Raw genomic sequence first — 22450 nt, forward strand, 5'->3', positions numbered from 1 at the left:
GGTAATAAGGTTAGTGAAAAGCTGGTCTAAATATAAGATCTTATTTTTATGTCATACCATATTTCTCCATTTATTTTTTGCTAATATTCAATTTTTCCTATTTTAATGATGTTGCATAGAATATGAGATAATCTGTTAACATACTGTGAGATTACTTGCTTTTAATAGGGTTAGTTGGTAGCTTTGAAGCATATTGTGCACTTGTCAGCTAACATGATAATAAGTATGTATTACTCTTTTTGGAAAAGACACACGGACAAAGTCTTAAGTTAATGGCTTTAGCCCAATATTTTTAGGAGTCACGGGACAATTGCAATGGCAAAAACATTGACAATGCAGTGCATGGTTCGGTTCGTCCATCTTACAGTGCAGGTTCTATCAGATGTGCTGTCCCAAAAACAAGAGCTGGCCGTGTGAAAGCCATAGGGACTGCGCTGGACCACCACACAGGTCACAATGTATTTGTAAGCTTTCCCCAGCTTAGCCAAATGAGTGAGCGATTGCTCCACTATTCTTGCAGTCCACTGTCTGGTGTTGTTCTGATTGTAATCCTCACCTCCTAACACCCCGTCCACACACTTTTTGACGATACTGTGGGCCTCATTAGCATTGAAGCCAACTTCGCAGCAGTGGCAGTGGTACTCGTCCATGGTGTGCTGACTCGCTGAAGGATTTTTACATAGTAAGCTTTGGTGCTTTTCCAATCACCCTAGAAAAGAAGGACAATGCCTATTACAAATCCACGTTCCTCCCCCAAAGTCTGAAGCCTCGTTCATTACTGAATTAAGAAATGAGTGTTAATACAGCAAGATGGGCCATGAACCTCCTAACACCGCCAACAAGTGGTATCTGAAATACTAATTTTCCCATTGATGCAGATCGCATCAACTTCAGCTGTATAGGGCCTGCCACATCAAAATCAAAGGCATTTAACCTCTAGAAGAGGCTAATGACCACAGGAAACGTGGAAACAGTATCTAAAAATACTAAAAAGCTAATATATCATAGAATATACAGAGGTGCCCTCATTTGAAACCCAAAAGAAGACGTGTGTAATGGTTCAGAGCATGAGCTTTGACTCCTTAAATTATTAGTAGCCATGGAAGTGTGAACAATCTCTTTAGCAACTTTAGACCTCAGGTTCTCATCTAGTATAAAAGGTGGTGGTGATAAACAAGACAATATCTGTCAAGCATGAGGTATGTTGTCTATCACTAAATCGTCACTAAGCTTAGCTTAAAATGAATAGCACTGATGATGCGTGGTCACTAGCTCTCACCACCTTGAGATCTGAGCACCAATTCAGAACAAAATCGTGTAGTCACACTCATTATGCCCTGGACACTAGAAAAGGAGAAGCCCTACTTGTTCAATTTCACATGTACATTTCAGTTCTTTAACTCAGTCTGAATGAACATTGAAATATAGTAGATCATAAATTGATACCTCTGCAAATAATAACTATGTCCTATGAAATGAATTATGTCAACCATATCATATACAACAGCAAAGCATTCACATTAAAATTATCAAGAGACCTCCTGTGTGTGTGTGTGTGTGTGTGCACGTGTGTGTGAAAGCTGTATGCACTCTGCTGGACCACTGCACAAGTCACAGTGTATTTGTAAGGGGTCACACTCCCTTCTGTGCTGTTGGGAAAATTGGGCACAACTGTTGCACAATTGATTTTGGCTTAAGAAGTCATTCTTTCATCCGGGGAAAAACTCACACCACAAGGCAGTGTCCTCAGAAGAATTTAGCTTTAGTCTTAGATTTTATGGATCCAAATCGAAACTCCATTTCTTCACAGAAAAATGAATCCTTTCATCCTTTCGGAATTAAAACACTTTGCCCTTTACTTAAATGAATAAATTGCCACTTGAAAATGAGAGTCCTGTTTTAGCTTTAAAAATCTTATGTCTTACTGTATGTGTTTCACAGTAAAACTTTTTCCCCTAAATTTGAGATTTCTCCTTCCTAGAATTTTCCAGGTGCTGAGTCAGAAGTATTTTCTTCTTTTGGAAAATAATATGCTTCTCAGTGGTCCTCAGCACATGCCTGTGGAGCTGAGGCATCAGGATGAAATTGCTTAGTGACGGGAGAAGGTAAAGTTGTCCGAAGTAGGGCATGATTTTTCTTGAAATCACATTTTGTTCTTTGAAAATCAATTTAAAGAGGCATTTTCTTTTTCTAGTTTGCCCCCCTCTACCATTTTTTATTTGTTCTGCTGAGATAAGGATCACTTGTTGGTCCTGCAAAACAATAGAACTGACTGATGATTGTTATGGTCAAATGAATCTTTTATTGAAAGAAGCACGGCCTCTCTTGCTTACTTCGGAGGCTCCCTGCCCTCCCTTTGTCCGAAGAGCTGGACTCTCTTGGAAACTACACGTGTTCTCATGCCCTCCTGGCTCAGGCCTCCCTTCTCATCTGCACATGGGCTGCTTCTTTCAATAGACTCTCGAGTTCCCTTTCTTTTTAGAGCCAGAAGCATTGTCTATGAATAGGGAAATTAAGCTGTCACTTACCTCTTGCTTTCCACACACAAAATATTTTTAAAATTTTATTTAAAGGAGAAAAAAAAAACCCCAAAACAGTATAAGGGTACGAGTAATACATAATTTAAAAAAAAAAAACAGTCAGAAATCACTAGTTAATAGATTGCATATTGTCATCTTAGAAATACTTGTTCAAGTTAAAGGATTAAAGCATACAAAGTGGACATTCAAACAGTGAGACTGCAAACAGTTGTGTTCAAGGATCCAACAAAAACTTAGTTATATGATCATCTATCTTAACACCCTTGAACACACTTGCAGTTGTATCTTTTAGAGCACTGTTTTTCCCTCTCTTTTTTACAATAACATTTACACATTTTAGGTTTTATTACTACCATAGTTCTTATTACTTTTACACAAAATAAATTTCTTTAGTGCATTTATCTGAGTACTCCAAAGTAACTGTCATCCAATTGGTCAAGAAAAATCATAATCTGGATTGATCCTTAGTGGTTGAAGAAGTCTTTTCTATAATTTTCTCACAAAGAAAATTACAGAATAAAGCCACTTGCATTCATTAATAGAGAAAGAGAAGGCCTGGACAATGGGATTTTCTAAACTAGCAGCAGCCAAGGTTCTGGTCAAAAGCAAGGGAAACATACTGTGGGTAACAGGGGACAAGAATCGCAGTCACAGGCCAGAAGATTCGTTGCAGAAACCAGAACATTTTCTTTGCTGCTAAGAAGAAAATAATAATTCTCTTTTCTCCCCTCTTTCAAGTCTCTGTGCCCACATCATTGTACCTTAAGACGGGCTGCTCATTACATTTGCCAGCTGGTTCCAGGGTGACAAAATATCTAAGACAAATGCATCCCAAAGATCTTGCCCTTAGGGAACAATGGCATTGTGATGTCACCTCTAACTCCAGTAGCTGGGTGGGTCCCTGGTAGTTTCCTCTGGGGTGAGGACATATGACTAAATTTGTGTGGGAACCTCTTTAGCTTATGTTAAAAGTAGACACACCTGGAATTGTGTGTCTGTTGGGCGCCAAGAGTTCGAGTGCTTGTCTACCATTCTATCGTGAGCCCTCTTCCCCAGCCCAGGCAATAAGATTCCTCCCTCTTGTTGGGCGCAGGCGCTCAACATACTATACCCCACCCGGGACTAAGGACCACGCCAGCTTCCGCAATGCGCTACGTCCCTCTTTAAATTAGCCAACCCGTGCGCACTTCGTGCTCACTCCATACTCTGTGGCAACTCCTGATTGGCCACAGCTGGATATAGTAGCCAGAGCCTGCGTCCCATTCCCGCCCTGCTTCCTCGTGGCAGCCTGTGATTGGTCACGGCCAAATATATAAACCAGAGCCCGCGTGAATAAAGCAGCAGTTAATTGTCGCCCACAAGAGCGTCTCCTGTCTCACTGGGGAGGTGCGCCGGTCACCCTCTGACAGATTCATTAGGTCAGGCCAGAAGAATGAGATGGAATTTCTTTTTTTCCCTTGTTTTGAATTTGTTTAGCAACAGCAGTGTGCTAGGAGACAGACTAGTTGCTGGAATTTGATGCTCTAAGGGTTGAGGATGGCTTTTCCTCATCCCTTGGAGCCTACATGTTGGTAACGTTCATATGAAAGCAGAGCCACACAAAACACATCTCATGATCATTAGCTCTGCATGGAGAGCCTGTGCTCCAAGGGGAGAGTCACTTAATGGGATAATGAGGGGAAATTTCACTAAATTTGGTCTGAAGACACTTGCCATCTGGAGGCAGCAGAGAACATAGCCAAGAAAACAATGGGAAAAAATAATGTCGGAAAGACATGAGACTGTGAAGGGCCCGTGTGTGAATGCCTTCAAAGGGGGTTTCTCTCAGAACCCCACGGTGCTCTTAAAAATTATTGTAGACCTCCAAGGAGCTTTTGTTTATGTGGGTCTTCTAGATCAATATCTACCACATTTAAAAACATTTTAAGACATTGTTTTAAGAACAATAATACACCCAGCACACATCAACAAAAAATAGCAAAGCAAAGAAATGAAATTAAGTTTTCCAAAACAAAGAATCTTAATGAGGATTGGCATTGTGTCACGTTTTTGAATCTTCTTAACATCTGGCTTGATGGAAGACAGCTGGATTCCTACATTTTCTTCTGCATTCAGCCTACTTCGATAAGTTGTTTGGTTGGAGCATGTGAAGAAAATTCGTCTTTGCACTGATATGAAGTTGGAAAAAGGGAGAAGGAATATGTTAGTAGCCTTGTAAGGTAATTCTGGATATTCTTTCTCACTACCCCAAAACTCAGCAAGTGGTGATTCTTAAAGGTCAGTTGCAATGTAAAATCTGGTTATATTAGTGAACTGTGACATTAAAATCATTGGTGTATTTAAACTTAGTATAGCTCTTTTATCTATGCATAATTTTGTAACATACATTGATCATTTGAAAAATATTTGGGTCTCTGAATCAGTCATATCTTGCAAATGTTGATATATTCATTCATAATCAGCCAGTCTTCTAGAAAAGCTTTTAAGCACTGGGAGGCTGCCAAGTTCACAGTGATGAATACAATTTTTCCAGAATTCCAGTGTTTGCATGAAAGCTCATTTTTGTCATTGGAAACGAATAATGCTGCTTTTCCTTATAGTAATAGGCAGATTCATGTTGTTCATTTTCAAGAGAAAATGCCTATATAATGGCTTGAATAACTATAGTTTGTCTGGCAATTGTCCTTCCATGTAAAAATAGTATTCTATGAACAAGTGACCGATTCCACAAGTGAATCAATCAATAGCGGTTTTCCTTAAGGCGTTGTTGTATCTGGGTCTGCAGCTGAAGTCCTTTAGGCAAACTTCTCATTCCAACACAGAGAGTACTTTAAAAGGCTGTTTTCAAGGTCTGTTACTTTGTACTGGGGGTATGTGGTGGTGAAGTATGCCATCCTGCTGTTAGGTACCTTCCTATTGCCAGGGCAACATACAAGACACCCATATTTTAAAGGAAGAAAGGTTTACTTTGGATCAGTGTGTGGATGGCTAAGTCCAGAAGAAGGATGGTAGAGGGGCATGTCAGAAGACAAGGTCCCTAATCCAGGGCACGCAGGAAGCAGAGAGTAAAGGATCTGGAGAGAGAGATCTACACCTTTCCAGGTCACACTCCCAGGGATCCACCTCTTCCAACAGCCCCCACCCCTAACAGCACAGCCCTATACTGATGAGTATAGCACCCCATGATCTACCCAGTCAGATTCCAAAAACCCCAACTATGAACACATAGGGCTTTGGGGGACATTCTGGATCTAAATCATAATGACAGCCTGCTATTCCTGCCTTTATTCGTGCTAAGACTCCAACAGTTTTATTTCACTGCTTTCTACGACCAATGCTGATAGTGATACAGCAGAAAAGGGCAGATAATATCTCCAAATCATTATGAAAGTAGCTTTGACAGGTAGACCTGGATGGGTCCAAGAGCCGCCATGGGGGTAAGAGGCACATTGTAAGTACTGCTACTACTGCAGGATCCCTGACTTTGAGTATTAACATGCTGACACTTAGGCATACCGCAGGTTTTGAAGGCACGCCTCAGCTGAAGTCACTGTTCTCTAGGCGCTCACAGCACTAGTGACAGGGTACTCTGCCTGAGTTTGTGCTGTCTTTGGAGAAGACAGCATCAGAGAGCAGGGACTAATTCATACTTGTTTCTTTCTCCCAAGCCCAGAGCCCACCTGGCTGTCACTCAATAAATGCTGCTCAGTGAATGTTCTGTGTCTATGCTGCAAGCACGTTGAATCTGGAGTCTCAGGCCTAGCACCAGATGTGAGTCATCCCTGGACTTTGAGCTAATCCATTTAGAAAGACGTTTACTCATTCCTGTTTTAAAAGACGTCTCCAGGAACCCCTCACATCCTAGCCTGTTGCACACCTCTGTCAGCCTTTGTGACCCAGGGATGTTCTGGATACAGACTGCGTGCCTTGTCTTTGTTGAAAAAAGACCCTTTTGTGAGTACAGAATTTGCTCTTATTCATCACATCAAAAAAATCAGCTAGTGTTGAACTTTAATTTCATTGGATTTGATCACTGAAATGTAACCAAAATTGTGCTGTCAGTGCTGAAAATTCTTAATGATGCCTTCTCATCTTTATTTACATATGACGACTTTTTAGTAGGGGAAGATAAACTACAGGTCATATTAATGTGCTTTTCCCCCTTTATTTCTTTTTTAAAACTAGTTACTTAACTGACAAACTGGCCACAAATATTTGATTTCTCCAAGAGAATAGAAATAACAATTTTGTTCAGTTCGGTTCTGTTTCAGTAAAATCCAAAGCCTCTGTACATAATTTGAGAAAAGATACCACATGTTGGCAAATCACGTGTGATTAGAAGAACTCCTTTATGAATCTCTCTTCCTTAATTATAGAGTCATCTTTAATTCAGTTCAATAAAACATTTAATTTTGTCAGTATTTTCAGAGAAAGAAATTCACAGGTCAGCTTGTTCGCAGAAAACATTTAGTAAATGGAAGTATATGACCTTTTTAATCATCATCTCAGGTCAATTAGGCTTGTGTAAAAAATCTATTTTAGCTTTTCCTCATGAAATCTTGGGAGACAGAATTAATTCAGATGTCTCTAAACCCTCTGAGGTTTTCTGCATGTACAAATTATGACTGTCTCTTCAGGAAACTCAAACTATTATCTGTATTAAAGGATTCTATTTTACATACTTTCCAGGGTAGGTTTACTTTTTAAGTAAAATTAGTGAATTGGGGGTCGGTCACCCTGGAGCGGAGGCTTCTCTGGATCTCCTCCTGTGTCCACCATGCAAATGCCTTATTCAGGCACTAGTGTGGGAGGTTGACTTGTCTCGTTAGGGTTTTCCTGTGCAATAGAGAAGCAAACAGGAAAGAAAAAGTGGCCTTTGCTGAGAATGTGGAGAGGAGTGCACCATCCAGAAGGTGCGACAAACCTGCAGGCGGTTTTAGGACCTCTGACCGGAAGCAGCACTTGGGGCAGGCGTTGATGATGCATCAAGAACTGATTGGAATTCTCTTCATGCACACAAGAAAGGAAAGAGGAAGTTGTAACCAGGGCTGAAGGGGAGGAGGAGGCAGTGGTTGGCAGGTGAGTGTGGTTGTTGCTTTGGCCTTCCACCATGTTAAGATCACTGCCATGATGTCCAGTAATTTATACGAGGGCAGAAACCTTTCACCCCTGGGGTCAAGACCAGTCCAGTGCTGGTTGAAAACTTATTTTACCTTTGACAGTGGCACTAAACTCTGTACGCCCTGGAATGAGATTTTTTTTTGACTTGGCATCTTGTGTCAGGAGGGGGCACTTTCAAAGGTTTCCAGCTGGCCTTCTCCACTCTTGGGAGTTTTTAACTCATAAGCAAAGGACCTCATGCAAGTATGCTAGTCAGCTTTCCAGCACTATAATAAATACCTCCGATAAGCCAACTTATTTTTAAAAAGTTATTTTGACTCACAGCTTGGGAAATTTCAGTTCACATGGATTAGTTCCATCACTTTGGACATGTGGCATATACAGGGGAGCCAAACTCACAAAACCCCTTAGGGCTGAGAAGCAAAAGAGCAAAGAGGAGGCTGGGCAGAAGCTCTTAAATATACACCCCAGTGACCCCAAGACCGCTCACTAGGCCTGTGGCTTAGAGTTTTTGCATCACAATAGAATGAAACTGGAAAGCAAGCCTTTAACATGAAAGTCTTTGAAGGACATTAAGATTCAAACTCTGTCTACAACAAAAGTACAGCAGACCTTCCTTATCCATGTGTTCTGTGCTCAATGACTCAACAAAACATATTAGCGGAAGCTTTCAGAAAAAGAAACTGTATTTCTTGTCATTATTCCTTAAATAAGACTGTATAGTAACTGCTTTCATGTATTTTACATGGTTTTAGGCATTGTAAGTAATCTAGAGAAGATTTGAAAGTACCTGGGAGGATGTGAGTACATTACAGACAAATGCTGTACAATTTTATACAAGGGACTTGAGCACCTACAGATGTTGGCATCTGTCGGTGACCCTGGGACCACTTCCTCATGGATACCAAAGGACAACTGTATCCAGTCAAAAGCTCAGCCTGGGAACATGACTGCCACAGACCCAGTGGGCCATAATGAGCTGAGAATGGCCTGGACTCCATTCATTCCCTGTCCTAGCTGAGTCCTGTAACACGGGGCGGTGAGGACATTTGGGTGTCCAGATGTCAGTGTCAACTCAGATTTGTGTCAAATGATTGATTGAGATGCATGAGTTAGAGTTAAAGAACCTGGATTCAAATCCCTTGTCCAGCACTTGGCAAACAAGGGACTTTGAAAATGCTAAACCCCTGTCTGCTTCACTATTTATGTCTATTAAATAATCGAGGATATGATGTTTTTTAACTGATATGAAGTTAATTTGGGTTATTTGGAGGAATTAAATGAAGCATTTCATGCAAAGAGTTTGGAAGAGTTCCTGGCCTGTAGCAAGGATTTTAATAGGTCAGCATCATTGCTGAGAAAATATGGGGCTTTTGAGATTCTCCAGCTAGGAAAACCATGCTGAAAGTCTGAAAAATCTACACAAGTTGGACATCCTTCGCTCTCTGAAGGCTGCTTTGTGGGCGCAGCCTCCAGACTCTGTGCTGCAGATGCAGCAGCTTCCACAGCCCCAGGGATTGGTCACCCTGCTGGCTTGACTGGCAGCCCGGGCCCCAGGACTTTCCCTTAGCTGGAGGGACGGAGACAGGGTAGGAGATGCATTGTGCACATGGACGAAGACTTCTGCTGAGGGTGAAGCAGAACAGCTCAGTAACAGAGTAACTGAGGGAACCAGTGGGACTAATGAGTCTCCTTAGGATGTGGAGCTGAGCTTACTCACATAGCAGAGCGGGGTACCACCCCCGGGGTATGCTTTGCCTAACACTGCAGAGATGGTTTCATTTGCACTTTAAAATAAAAGCCCTTTTGGTGAGCATGCCAATAAGCAGATCCAGGTTCAGAAAAATCCTGTGTTTGAAAATCCTCGGGAAGTTTTAAAAGACATATTTAATCTCTCTCTCTTTCTGTCTGTCTCTTTCTCCAGAGTCACACTGTGCAGTTCAAGTTGGTCTCGAACTCACTATGGTGCCCAAGATGCCTCAAATTTGCCACAATTGTAAGTGTGCACTACCATATCTGGTTCTTTTAAGCTCTCTTTTAAAGAAATTTTTATTTTAATTTAAAAAAAATTTATTTGTTACTGGGGATCCAACTCACAACCTCAGCACTTGCCAGGCGGGCACTTTCACCCCTGAGCTAAACTCCTGGCCTTGAGCTCTTCTTTTAACAACAAAAATCTGATCCTAAGCTTGGTCCCAGGTATGCTGAACTGAAAACCTCAAAATTCAGTTCAAAGCCAGGCTCTGCATTGCACAGGGAGGGAATATGATAGCAGCTCTCTGGAAGCTATTTCTCATCGCAGAGGGGCTGGAGCAATCATGCTTACCGCATATATTCCTTATGGTAAGGACAGCGAACCTTTTAGAACTTTTGATGATACAAACAGCGCATCATGGCACAGGTACCATAGGTTCACCACTATTGCTTTAGGACCTTAACAGACGATTGAATCAGGGCTTAGGATTCTCAGATTTGGGGACTATTCCATTTAATTCATGGCAACTTCATGGACTTCTAATACAAACTGACTATGAGACAGCTAATCTGTATATGATAATGCACAGGCTTGTTATCATGCCTGGTTAGGTGATCCCTGATGCTTTCAGGGAGAAACACACCAGTGAAACAGAACAGTGTGGATTCTGTACACCACAACAGCTGGTGAGTGAGTCTGGTCCAAGTGACAGCCATGTCCCCTGCGGAAGGTGCTTGGTCAGATGCCATGTTAGGGAGGGACCAACTGACCCAGGACTCAGAGCAGTGTGGGTTGTATGTATCTCAGGGTTCCCAAAGACTGGATAAGGGACAATCTCAGGAGGTGTTCATGGTCAAGAAGCCAGGTTAGGCCAGAAGGAGACATCCAGAGCACAGTCAATGACTCAGGTTCTACCCCCAGGACCAGAGGCCAGGTTCAGCCTGAATTTTGGCGTCACGCTCTAACCCCATTGCCAGCCTACTGGTGACTGTCCAGCAGGGATTTGGGCTCTCACTACCTCCTTTGTCTGCCAGCAAAAGCAGTCACACCTTAAATTGGACACTGCTGCAAAACTGTAGACCCCAGAAGAAAGCCACGGGCTCAAAATCACAGAGGAATTTCTTTTTTCTTAGCTTTGTTCTTTTTTAAATTGTTGTTTTTCTGTGTGAACATTGTTTTTAGTTTTTTATAGTCTCTTTTTTCTTCTTTTCTGTTCTCCTGGCTTCCTCACCAGTTTACTGAGGCTTGGATAATCTTGCTTGGTCCTTCGCCTTGATTCTAGTCTCTCTGTCTTCTTTTATTTCTCTAGTTTTCCTCTTCTCTATTTAAAATGTTTCTCCTCTTAGGGTAAAAATCACTCTATGGAGTGGATATTTACCGTATATAAAGTTCTGATTTGTCTTAGATCTTGTACCTGTGGGTACAACTCCTGTGGGAACTGAAGGTGGCAAATTATTAGTTAACTCAGTTTGCCATTTTTGTCATTGTGTTTTGCTATTGTTATTACTGACTGTACTACTTTAGGCAAAGCGACATAGTGTCTGTGATCAGTTGGTTTCCTTGTACACCATTGCCTAATCATCTGGGAGTCATCAACAAAACTGCAGTCCAGCACCAAAGAACTGAGTGCTAGATCAAATGGGCTGCAGCCTTCTTATCTCTAATAAACAGAAGGGGCAGGATTTGGGGACAGACTCAAAGTCCAAAAGTCAGCTATACCTAAAAGACATCGCTGAACAGTAGTTACTTCCTAGGTTCTTGATATTAGTATTAAAGCTAACCACAAGCAATTTACAAGCCAAAACATAGAAAATAGAAAAGAAAGTAAGTGACAAAACATGAAAGTGATTGCATATGAGCTGTAATCCCCAATTTGCCCATGGCAGATCCAGGAGCCATTGAGAGAGAAGAAATCAAAAGCCACCCAGCTGAATCTTCTAAAAGGCAGCAGCAAAAGTAACAAAACAGAAGAATAAGTCTCTTGACAAAGCCAAAACAGAAATAATTGCATAAATAACAAAAGGGATGATACCATAATGAGGGAAATAGTGAATCTACAGACGAATGGATTTAAAAAAAATAGAGAAACTTAGGAAAGACATGGAAACCATGAATGCTCAATATGGAAAAGAACTGGATTCCATTAAACAGACTAAAATAGAAATCCAGGAGTTTAAAAATTCAATTAGAAGTATGCATAGCAGAGTTGACCAATGTGAAGATAGAAAATTGTATTGGAAGATAGGGTTGTGGTTGGTGATCATCAAATGAAAGGCTTCTTGAAAATAGCAAGGGACCATGAAAAGCTGATCCAACAGCTGCTTGATGATGCAAAGAAGGCTAGTTAAGATTAATTAGAATCAATGAAAAATCAGAAGACAGATCAAAGGGCAAAAAAAAAAATGTTCACAGAAGCAGAAAACTTTCCAATCATGGAAAAAAAAAGTACTTGACATGTAGAGTAGTGAGACGTACAAAACTCTAAATAACCATGATTGAGGGGAAAAGCAGGGAAACTACATGAAGGTATATAATAGATAAGATTCCAGAAATTCAACCCAAGAACAGAATATTAAGAACTGTTAGAGAAATGCAAACTATTAGAACTGTTACAGAAAAAGCAGTAAATCACTTATAAAGGAAAACTCCATCAGAATCACAGCACACTTCTCAGCACAAACTCTTAAATCAAGGAGAGCTCAGGGTGAAGCACTGCACGTCCTAAAATAAAACAAAACCAGACTTCCAAACCAGAGTGGTGTACCCCATAAAACTACCTTTCAAAGTGAATGGAGAAATAAGAAACTTCCATGATAAAGAAGAAATTCATGACCACCAAACCAACACACCAAAAAGTTTTGAAGGATATTCTAGAAAAACATAACAATTCCAAGACTCCCAAAACAAAGAGTCCACCAAGCGAGACAAACAAATAGAATGAAAAGAAAGGGAACCAACAAAAGATACAATAATACTAGCTCAAAGAATATGCTTAAGTACATGCAAAGGAATTTAAATTATTCTATGCATATTATCAGATCATAATGCAATGAAAGTTGAAGTAAAGAGCAAACAAAATGACTAAAATTACATAAACATGGAAATTAAACAGTACCCTCCTGAGCAACCAATGGGTCATAGATGAAATTAAATCTACAATTAATGATAATTCCAACATGATATACTAGAACTTAAGGGACACCATGAAAGCAGTTCTGTGAGGGAATTTTATAGTGGTGAATTCCCACATCAGGAAAACAGTGAACGCAAATAAATAACCTTATGTTGAACCTCAGATTTCTAGAAAAAGAAGAGCAAATTAAATCAAAATTGTGTATGAGGAAGCAAATTATAAAAATCAGAGCAGAAATTAATACAATTGAGACTGAAAAAAACAATACAAAGAATCAAGGAATCAGAGAGTTAACTAAATTAAATAAAACAGACAAACATCTAACCAACATTACCAAAAGAAGGAACAAAAAGGCCCAGATCCATGCAATTAGGAACAAGAGTGAAATCACAATAGGTCCTGCAGAAATCCAGAAGATCATCAGTACCTACACTGAGAATCTGTACTCCAATAAAATGAAAAATTCAGAAGAAACAGAAAGATTTCTATATGAATTATCAAAGCTGAATCATGATGGTATAAAAATTCTACATTTTTAGGAAAACTTTGCTTTATTTCTTGCAATCTAAAAATACACACTGGTTATTTCAGTTTTTTGTAGCACAAGCTCAGACACTACACTTCAAAGAAATTCTCAGAAGTGCTTTGTAAGTTAGACATAAACCACGGACCCCTACTTTGCCCCGCCTCTCAAACCACAGCACAAATTGAATCTGGAGGTATCTCTTTTCTTCTGAGAAAAAGCACCACCAATCTAGCAAGATTTAAGAAGGACCAGACCATATGATCATCTCAATAAATGCAGAAAAAGCATTTGACGAAGTCCAACACCTATTTATGATGAAAACCTTAAAAGTTCCCAGAAAATTGAAACAGAGGCTCTTTATCTCAATCTAAAAAAGCCACCTATGACAAATCAACAGCTAACATCATACTAGATGGTCAAAAATTGAAATCTTTCACTTTAAAATCAGGAATAAAACAAGGATGCCCACTTCCTCTACTCCTGTTCAATAGAGTTTTGTAAATATTAGAGCAATTAGACAAGAGAAAGAAATAAAATAAAAAGGATAGGGATAGGAAAAGAAGTTATTAAATTATCATTATTTGTTGATGACATGACTCCCTATAGGAAACTGCAAAAATGCCACCAAAAGACTCCTAGAATTAATAATCAAATGTGGTAACGTAATAAGACACAAAATCAGCACTCAAAAATCAACAGCATTCCTGTACACAAATAACAAACTTGCTGAGAGAGAATTAGGGAAACAGCAGCTTTCCTAATATCACAAGAGAAATGAACTACTTAGGAATCAATCTGATAAAGGAAGTGAAAGATCTATACATTGATAGCTACAGTATTCTGAAAAAAGGAGGTCAAAGAGCATAACAGAAAACAAAAAGACATCCCCTGTTCTTGGAACATACCAGTAGAACCAGTATGGTAAAAACAACCACACTTTGAAAACTGTTATGCAGATTTAATGCAATCCTCATCAAAATACCAATAGCACCCTTCACAGAACTAGAGGAAACAATCCTAAAATTCCTATGGAAACAGAAGAGACCTAGAATAGCAAAAATAATTTGGGGAACAATGGCAAGCCAGGGGGCATCACAACACTGACTGTAAATTGTATTACCAGGCTACCGTGATTAAAACAGTATGGTACTGGCAAAAAAAAAAACCAAAAAAAAAAAACAAGAAAACAACCTCCATCCTTGCCTCCCCACAAACCAAACCCAAGAATCAGTGAGGCAGAAGATGCAGAAACAACTTCAGTGGTACTCAGCTATCTTATCTTTGACAAAGGGGCTGGACACCTTCAGTGGAAGAAAGATATCTTCCTTAAAAAATGGTGCTGGGAAACAGGCTTCCCACATGTCAGAGATTGAACCTACACCCATGTATCATCACACACTAAACTAAAATCAAAATAAATAGGAGAGCTAAATATTAAAACAGAGACATTAAATATGCTGGAAGATAGAATAGGCAAAACTCTTGAAGATGTAGTTTTAGGCAGACTTTATGAACAAAGCCCTGTTAGCACAGGAACTATTACAAAGAATCAACACCTGGGATCACATTGAATTAAATAGATTTGCACAGCAAAAAGAAACCACCATCAAGATAAAGAGACAACCCACAGAATAGAAAAAAAAAATTACCAACTACTCTTCATACTAAGGACTTGTATCTGGAATATATAAAATCTAAAAAAGAATCAGGCCCTCAAAATTTAAAGACCCAATCCAGAAATGGGCATCTGAAATTAATATACTCTTCTCAGAGGAAGAAGTACGAATAGCAAATAAATATATAAAAAAAAGTTCAACATCACTTGTCATTCAAGAAATGCAGGTTACAACAATACTGAGATTCCATCCCACTCCAGAAAGAATGACTGTCATCATGAAGTCAATCAACAAATTCTGCTGAGGCTGTAGGGGCCGAAGGAACCCTTCTCCATTCTTGCTACAAGTGTAAACTGGTAAAACCACTATGGAAATCAGTGTGGAATTTCCTAGTAGAAGGAGAGGTTCCATTTGATCCAGCTGTCCCTCTTCTAGGCATCTTCTCAAGAATTAAAAGAATTATGCCACAGTGATATATGCATGCCTGTGTTTACAGCAGCACAATTGATAATAGATAAATCTCAGAAACAGCCCTTATGCCCATTAAGAGATGAATGGTGAAGAAAATGTGGTTTTTATGAACAATGGAGTACTACTCTGCCATAAAGAATATAATTTAAATAATTATATAAATTATATATATAATTATAATATAAAATTAAATAATATAATTATATTATAATATAATGTAAGGCATTTCTAGGTCAATGGATGCACCTCTGGGCCATAATTTTAAGTGATAAACTCAGACACAGATTTAAATATTGCATTATTTCTCTTGGGTGAGAAACTCCAAGGATAAATAGGAGCAAAACGGAGGATAGATTCTGAGAAGTAGGAAGAAACGTGTTCAAATGGAAGGGGAGCAAGTGAAGGAGGAGGGTGGAGGGCAAGAAGGGAAAGATTTTAGAAAGTAGATGGAACGAGAAAAATGGGAACAAAGCTTTTGCCAGGGGGGAGAGGTGGAAAACTTGAAGGGAAGGAGGGAAATGAGGAAAAAAAAGAAATTAAGGTATATTTGGTACAATCACAAATTCGCCATGATGAATGTGAGCGTTATGCACTGCAAACATGTACCAATAAGAATAATAATGTTCATTGAAGTCCTTGTTTGCGTCACACAGCACTCCCCCCACGACATGGCAAAGGGGACCACTGCAGATTTAGACCTGTGCCCCTGCCACACGCTGGGCTGTTTGCCAGAGACAGACCCACCAAGCAAAGCCTGTTTCCCTTCCACAAGGAGTTCATGACCAGTAGGGAAGATGAGCGAGTAAGGGGCACTGAAACCGCACAGGTGCCATTGCTTTAGGACTCTCCAGAGATACAGAACTAGGGGGAATTTTATTTAATATAAAGCGATTTGTTAGGAGAGATTGGTTCTCATGAGAATGAAAGCAGCCCAGGTTCAAATTCCGCAGGGTGTAGGCCAGTTGGAAGCCCGAGAGAGCAGTAGATTAGTTTCTGCACAAAGGTCAGAAGCTTAGAGACTCAGAAAAAGTCAAGGTTTCAGGGTGAAGTCCAAAAGCAGAAGTAAAACTATTACCTGAGTTCAAAGGCTGTTAGAGGAATGCGTTCTCTTGTATTCACAGGAAGTTTGATCTCTTTGTGCTACTTCAGGCCTTCAACTGATTTGATGAGACCCACCCACATGAGGGAGGATAGTCTGCTCTACCCAGTCCTTTGGTTGTTCTCATCCAGAAGTCACAGCAGATGCACCCAGGATCATGTCTGACCAGATGTCTGGGCACCCGGTGGCCTAGTCTTGTTGAATGCACACAATTCGCCATTACTGTCACACTATGTCACAAGGTCAGGGTCTTGCACAGGAACCCAGGAGCAAGAGTTTGCAGATGGGGAGGAAATGACATTCTAACCAAGGATTTGTGTAGACACTGTACTCAATGGTTCTAAGTGGCATGCAGGAGCCCCTGCACGGATGTCCCTCAATTCTTTTTTTTTTTCAATTTTATTTAAAGAAAGACTAAAAAAACCAGAAAATTGGTACAAATAATGTGTACTTTCAAAGAAAAAATAAACACTAAGAAATAAGTAGTTGATGATTACATGTTGTTCTCATATAAATAGTAGTTCAAGATACAAAGGTGAAACATACAAAGTGGGGATTAAAACAGCGGGACTGCAAACAGTCTGTTCAACTATCCACCAAAAACTTAGCAATATGGTTGTCAATCCTATAAACTTAAACATACATGCAGTTATCCGTATCTTCATTTATGTTGATAGTAAACAAACCACAGCAGACTAAAATCACTCTGAACAAAGAATAATAGTACTGCTGGACTTCACATCATGACACTACGGGATCAGCACTGGGTACAGTAGTGTCTCTTTTTCTTCAAAGTATGTGTTCATTTCATCATGCGTTATAAGATCTGTTCTCGTAAACTGTTTATAGGTTCTATGCATGCATGAGTCTTAACATGTATTTCTATCCTTTCTATAGTAGAGGGAGAAACAAAACAAAGCAAGACAAAACAAAACATATTCCTATAAACACATGAAACGAAAAAGACATAAAACCCCTGTACAAGGAGTTCTACCATGGTTACTGTGTTGTCTCTTGTTATCTTCAATAGAATTGTCTATATCATCAGACATAGTATTATTGAATACAGCAGTACATAACAATATTAATAAAAACAAAACTTTTTAGATAGTGTAAAACTTCAAAAACAGGTAATAATCAAACCAGAATGGGTATTGTAGTGAATCTTGTTATCTTCAGTGTAATTACATATATTCTCAGGCTTGATATTATCAGTCATAACGGTTTTGAATAATATCTGTTGATAACAAACAGCAGTCAAACAAACCAGATTTAACTAAGATCAGCCATGATAAACCCTCAGTATAAGTTATACAGGGCTCCGGATTAAGTTAATAGGAAATTAAAGATGATTACTGTGCTATGTCCTGATATTTTTGGGATAGCTGTCTGTGCCCTCAGATCTAGTGCATGTAGACAAACTGGGACAGAGTAAAATCTATCTAAGCAGAGAAGAGCAAGTAATGTGGGTTTTAAATCCTGATACACTATTAGTAATATCCTCTGCTGTCTCTTTAAAGACTATTCCACCCCTTTCACTCCCCCAGGGTGCACTGTGCATTTTTGGGTCTCACCAACACCCTCAGTTTTTAGATGGGGGAGGGCAACCTGCTATTTACCTAAAAGGTTCCAAACCTTCTCCTTCCCAGACTTGATCTCTAGTTGTATTTATTTGCCTATTATAGCCTGTCTGTCCAACCTATTTACAAATACTGGTCCAGTTGCCCCTATTACTCTCTGGTTCCCTGTCACATAGAGCATTGTTTTCTCATATTTGATATTCGATCCATAAACCCTTTTTCAGGTTAATCATCTTTCCTACCAAGAGCATCTTGGTGGATTCTACCTCCTAATCTACTCTGCCTGTGTTTCTCTTTTTTTCTTTGGTTTAGTGTGTTAGAGATTATAGCCAACTTCTCTGCCTCATTTCTGTTGTGCTCTTTTTCTCCTGTTAGTTGTCTGATTTTCTGCTTCATTCCACTTTCTGCTCCACTCATTGAGGCCTCTCTGCCACTGTTCCTGGGATGCTGGTACTTTTCTCTCTCTCTAGAATGTCCTTCAGTATTCTCTGTGGAGTTGGATTGGTGGTCTCGAATTCTCCCAGTTCCTCTTTTTCTTGGAAGCATCTTGTTTCTCCATTAATTTCTAGAGACAGTGTTTTAGGTTACATCAATCTGGGCTGGAGATTATTTTCTTTCAGGGCTTGGAATACTTTACTCCAAACTCTTCTTGATTTGATGGTGTGTGTCTAGAAGTCTGCCATAATTTTGATGGATTTCCTTTATAGGTGATCTGTTTCTTTTCTGTGATGGCTTTTAATATTCTGTTCTTATATTGAATTTCTGGGATCTTGATTATTATATGCCTGGGTTTAGCTCTGTTTTGGTTGTAGGTGGCTGGAGTGCTGTATGCCTCACACATCAGAATATCATTTCCTTTTCCTATGCTTGGGAAGTTTTCCTCAATTATTTCTGTGAACAGCCTTTGTAGTTCCTTTGTTTGCACCCCTGCTTCTTCATTCACATTCTTTATTCTCAAGTTATAGATCCTCTTGTCATCTTCTAGCCTTTGTATTGTTACTGCCTGTTCCCTTGTTATTTTAAAGAAATCTTTCCTTTCATGATTGCACACTGCAAACCTGTCTTTCAGTTTGCATAATGTATCCTTAGTTTCTTTCAAGCAGTTTTGCCAGCTTTCAATGGAGTTTTTTATTTCCTGGTAATCTCTTTGAACGTGCTTCATGTATTCTGTATTTTCTTTATATTCTTCATTAACATTTCTCTCCTTTTTTGTGCTCCTCCATTCTTCCATCTGTGTCTTTTTGAGAGGTGCTTAGCATTTCTTTTATTAATCTACTTATATCTTGCTTTACTTGGTTAAATATTTCACTTTTGAACTCATCTATGAGGTCCCAAAGATATCTCTTTATGTCCACTGATGCCATGTCTGATATTGCACATTTGCTGTCCTCAATCTCTTTTGTATTTACCTCTCCTGGATCAATGTTCTCAGGGCTGGGGGCTGGGGACTTTTTCTTGTTGCTTCCTCTTCTCATGTTTTTGGTTTCTTCCATTATAGGCATATAGAGGAGGTCCCAGTCCCTTTCCTTATTGATTAGGGTTCTTTTGAAGCACGCTGGCCAGGTGATCCTGCCCACGCCAGGGTGTTATTGAGGTGCAAACAGGAGCAGTGTGTGCTGGCTCCTCCCCTCTGAGTCAGTCAACTCTCTGAGACCTTCACTGCATTAGTGTGCACCATGTGTAAAGAATTGGTTTGGGACAACTTATTGGGTCTCAGCCAGGGGCGTGGCCCAGGCCAAGTGCTTCCCACCAATCTCGTCTAAGAAGGGAACAACTGACTGAAGTCACTGCTGTTACTTGTTCTTGCCAGTCCTGCCCAATTCCAAAATGTTGTCATTGGTGCCCCTTTCTCATGAAAGGGTTTTATTCCCGGCACTCACCGCAGGTCGATGCAGGTCCCTTGCCAGCTCCATTCTCTGTTGAACTCGCTGACCTCCAACTTCAGTGTGACTGCACTTCAGTGTGACTGCGGTTCCAGTGAGCTGAAGCAGCGGGAATTCAGGTGAGCGAGAGCTACCTCAATAGTAGCCCTGGGATTGCATATTTGACTGGTTCTTTTCACTTTAGTTTCTTTCTGGGTCGAGAGGATCCATCTCCCTCTGTCCCGGACTCCCCACATTGTGTTATGTTGGCATCTGAGTTGTCTGTCTCAGGGAGAATGAAAACAAAATTCTCTTGCACTTGTCTGTATTCTGCTGTTATCTATCCACCATCTTTACCAGAAGCCCATGTCCTTCAATTCTTAACCGGTGTAGAGAACTCACACTGTGGCCACTGAGTGTCCCCAGGGCAGGTCTGAGTAGTTGGACAGAGGATGGCTGCACCAGATGAGCAGCTCGCCGTGCAGTAAGTACCATGGCTGCAGATGAGAGTGAGAAGTGGATCACAGCCAAGACACCTCCGGAGAGGAGCTGTGCACTCTGGGTCTCAGAGCACAGGAAAAGCAGCCCAGGCCTTCACGGTGGGGAGGCTCATGTAGCTTGCTGGCTGGTTTTGAGGCTTTTATCTTTCAGTGCCTTCACATGGGTGATGTCACCAAGCATTTGGGTAGATTGAAGAACGATGTGATTGCCAAAAACATGAGTACTGTTGCATTGCAGTCTATATCGCAGAGAAGAAATCTGTCCATTTCTGCATTGGTAACAACACCTGACCCAGTCAGAGCCTCTTATGTACATCTGCCTTGCTTTGAGAGGGTAAGAGTTCAGGCAAACCTTTCCCTTTGCTGTAAACAGCAAAGCAATTTATCTGCCTGCTGTTTGAAAAATTGTCATTACGGAAGTTTGACTTTACTATACTTTCTGAAGGAAGGGCAAAGGAGAATTAAGAACATCTTTGGCACCGCAGACCACAAATTATCCACACATACTTTCAAGGCAGGAGCTCTTGCCAACACAACTAATGGCCACCACCTTCCTGCAGGTTGGTCGGCCTGGGGAGGCAGGAGGTGATTTCTTGCCAGGCAGGGCTGCTTATATTTCCTGTGTTGACTGCCCTCGGGTGTGGTGTTTGGCTGAAATGCTCGCTTGCTTGCTTGGAAGACACCACTCTTGGGGAGTCTGAATTTGAAAAAGCACCACTCTGCGCTGACCCTGGCCCTGTGCCCCCAGCTGGCCTCCTTATCAGCTCACACAGACTGCCTAGTTTGAACAGGGAGTTGAGGGGTGACTCTTGGGGCACTGGGAAGCCAGTAAGTGCAATGGACACTCAGAGACTCAGAGAGGCAGTTTAGAGCCATAAAGGGCCTTGGCAAAATGCACTTCTCTCTCTGGATGCTCTTAAAGAACTTAAGGCATCTCCGCTATCCAGTCCAAGTTCATACTAATTCACTCTCCTCGAGTCAACCCTGCCGTCCTCAGCCTTTCTGCTGTTGGGCCCGTGCTACATCGATCTGGCTGTCCCCACAGGAGGAAGTACAAACATATCCTCTTTTGACCTACAAGGCTTTGTATACATTCTCACTTTAACTTTCAATATTCGTCTATGAGACATTTAGTATTTTCCTTGGGATGGGAGAATAATTTCATTCCCTTCATTGCCTCCTATTTAGGTCCAAAGTCACTGCAAAGGCAAACAGAAGAGCAGGCCTGTGTGGATTTCCATGAGCCAGGATGCTGGGGAGGGGAAAGGAGAAGAAATCTTTGAGGAGTCAAGTTCAGGAAAAGAATGAAAACAAAATTCTCTTGCACTTGCTAGGAAAAGGATGCACACAAGGACAGCTTTTGGAAGTGCTGGAGTGCTGGACCATGGCTGTATGTTCTCTGAAGATGGTCACAGCAGTGTCTCCCATCTCACGTGCCCTTGTTAGAATGCGAATGTGACACTGCTCCCAAAAAGGAGTGGACCCACGTCCCTGGGGGAGCCCCATGGAGGTGCTCCAGCCACCTCCACAGCTGAGGTCTCTGCATTCAGCTGCTCTCAGCAATCACACATGGGAGTGAGGAAGGCTCCCAGCTCCCAGCTAAGCCCACCTGAGGGCTCAGATGTAGAGCAGAAGGAGGGGAGGAGTCCACCTGTTCTCTTTGCAAATTCTTGATTACATTAATCTGTTTTTCATCACTGTAACAAAATACCTGAAGTTGGGTGGCCTACGATAAGGAAAAAGGGCTTATTCAGCTCACAGTTGGAGGGTGAAAGTTCATGACTGGGCAGCCCCAGGTTCGGCCTCTGGTAGATGGCGTCCTGGCAGAAGCATATGTGAGAGGAACAGGTCATGTTTCTAGGAAGAAAGCCACACAGCAACACAGAAGTCCTGCTCTCTCTCCTGAGAGTTCACTGGGGGCCATGAGAACTACTTTAGATCCTTCCAAGGGCACAGCCTCAGTTACCTAAGGACTTCCCACTCGGTCTCACTTCTTAGCATCACCACGTGGGGACCAGGCTTCCAAC

General features: G+C 40.9%; 1 protein-coding gene across 1 annotated transcript; it reads right to left on the reverse strand.

Moving 5' to 3' along the window:
• Positions 1-287: 287 nt before the first annotated feature.
• Positions 288-3455, reverse strand: LOC100730330 (dynein light chain Tctex-type 3-like). The gene is made up of 2 exons (XM_063252434.1): positions 3302-3455; positions 288-709 (listed from the first exon to the last, which is right to left on the reverse strand). Exon 2 carries the CDS (start codon positions 648-650, stop codon positions 300-302), a length of 351 nt encoding a protein of 116 aa, XP_063108504.1. The 5' UTR covers positions 651-709; positions 3302-3455; the 3' UTR covers positions 288-299.
• Between the last annotated feature and the right edge of the window lie 18995 nt (positions 3456-22450).

Source organism: Cavia porcellus, unplaced genomic scaffold (genome assembly GCF_034190915.1).
Source record: "Cavia porcellus strain 051 isolate PalLab524CR breed Dunkin Hartley unplaced genomic scaffold, mCavPor4.1 scaffold_7, whole genome shotgun sequence".
Lineage (NCBI taxonomy): Eukaryota > Metazoa > Chordata > Mammalia > Rodentia > Caviidae > Cavia > Cavia porcellus.

Coding starts and splice junctions, on each gene's coding strand:
- LOC100730330 (XM_063252434.1), bottom strand. CDS start 650: ATGGACGAGTACCACTGCCACTGCTGCGAAGTTGGCTTCAATGCTAAT.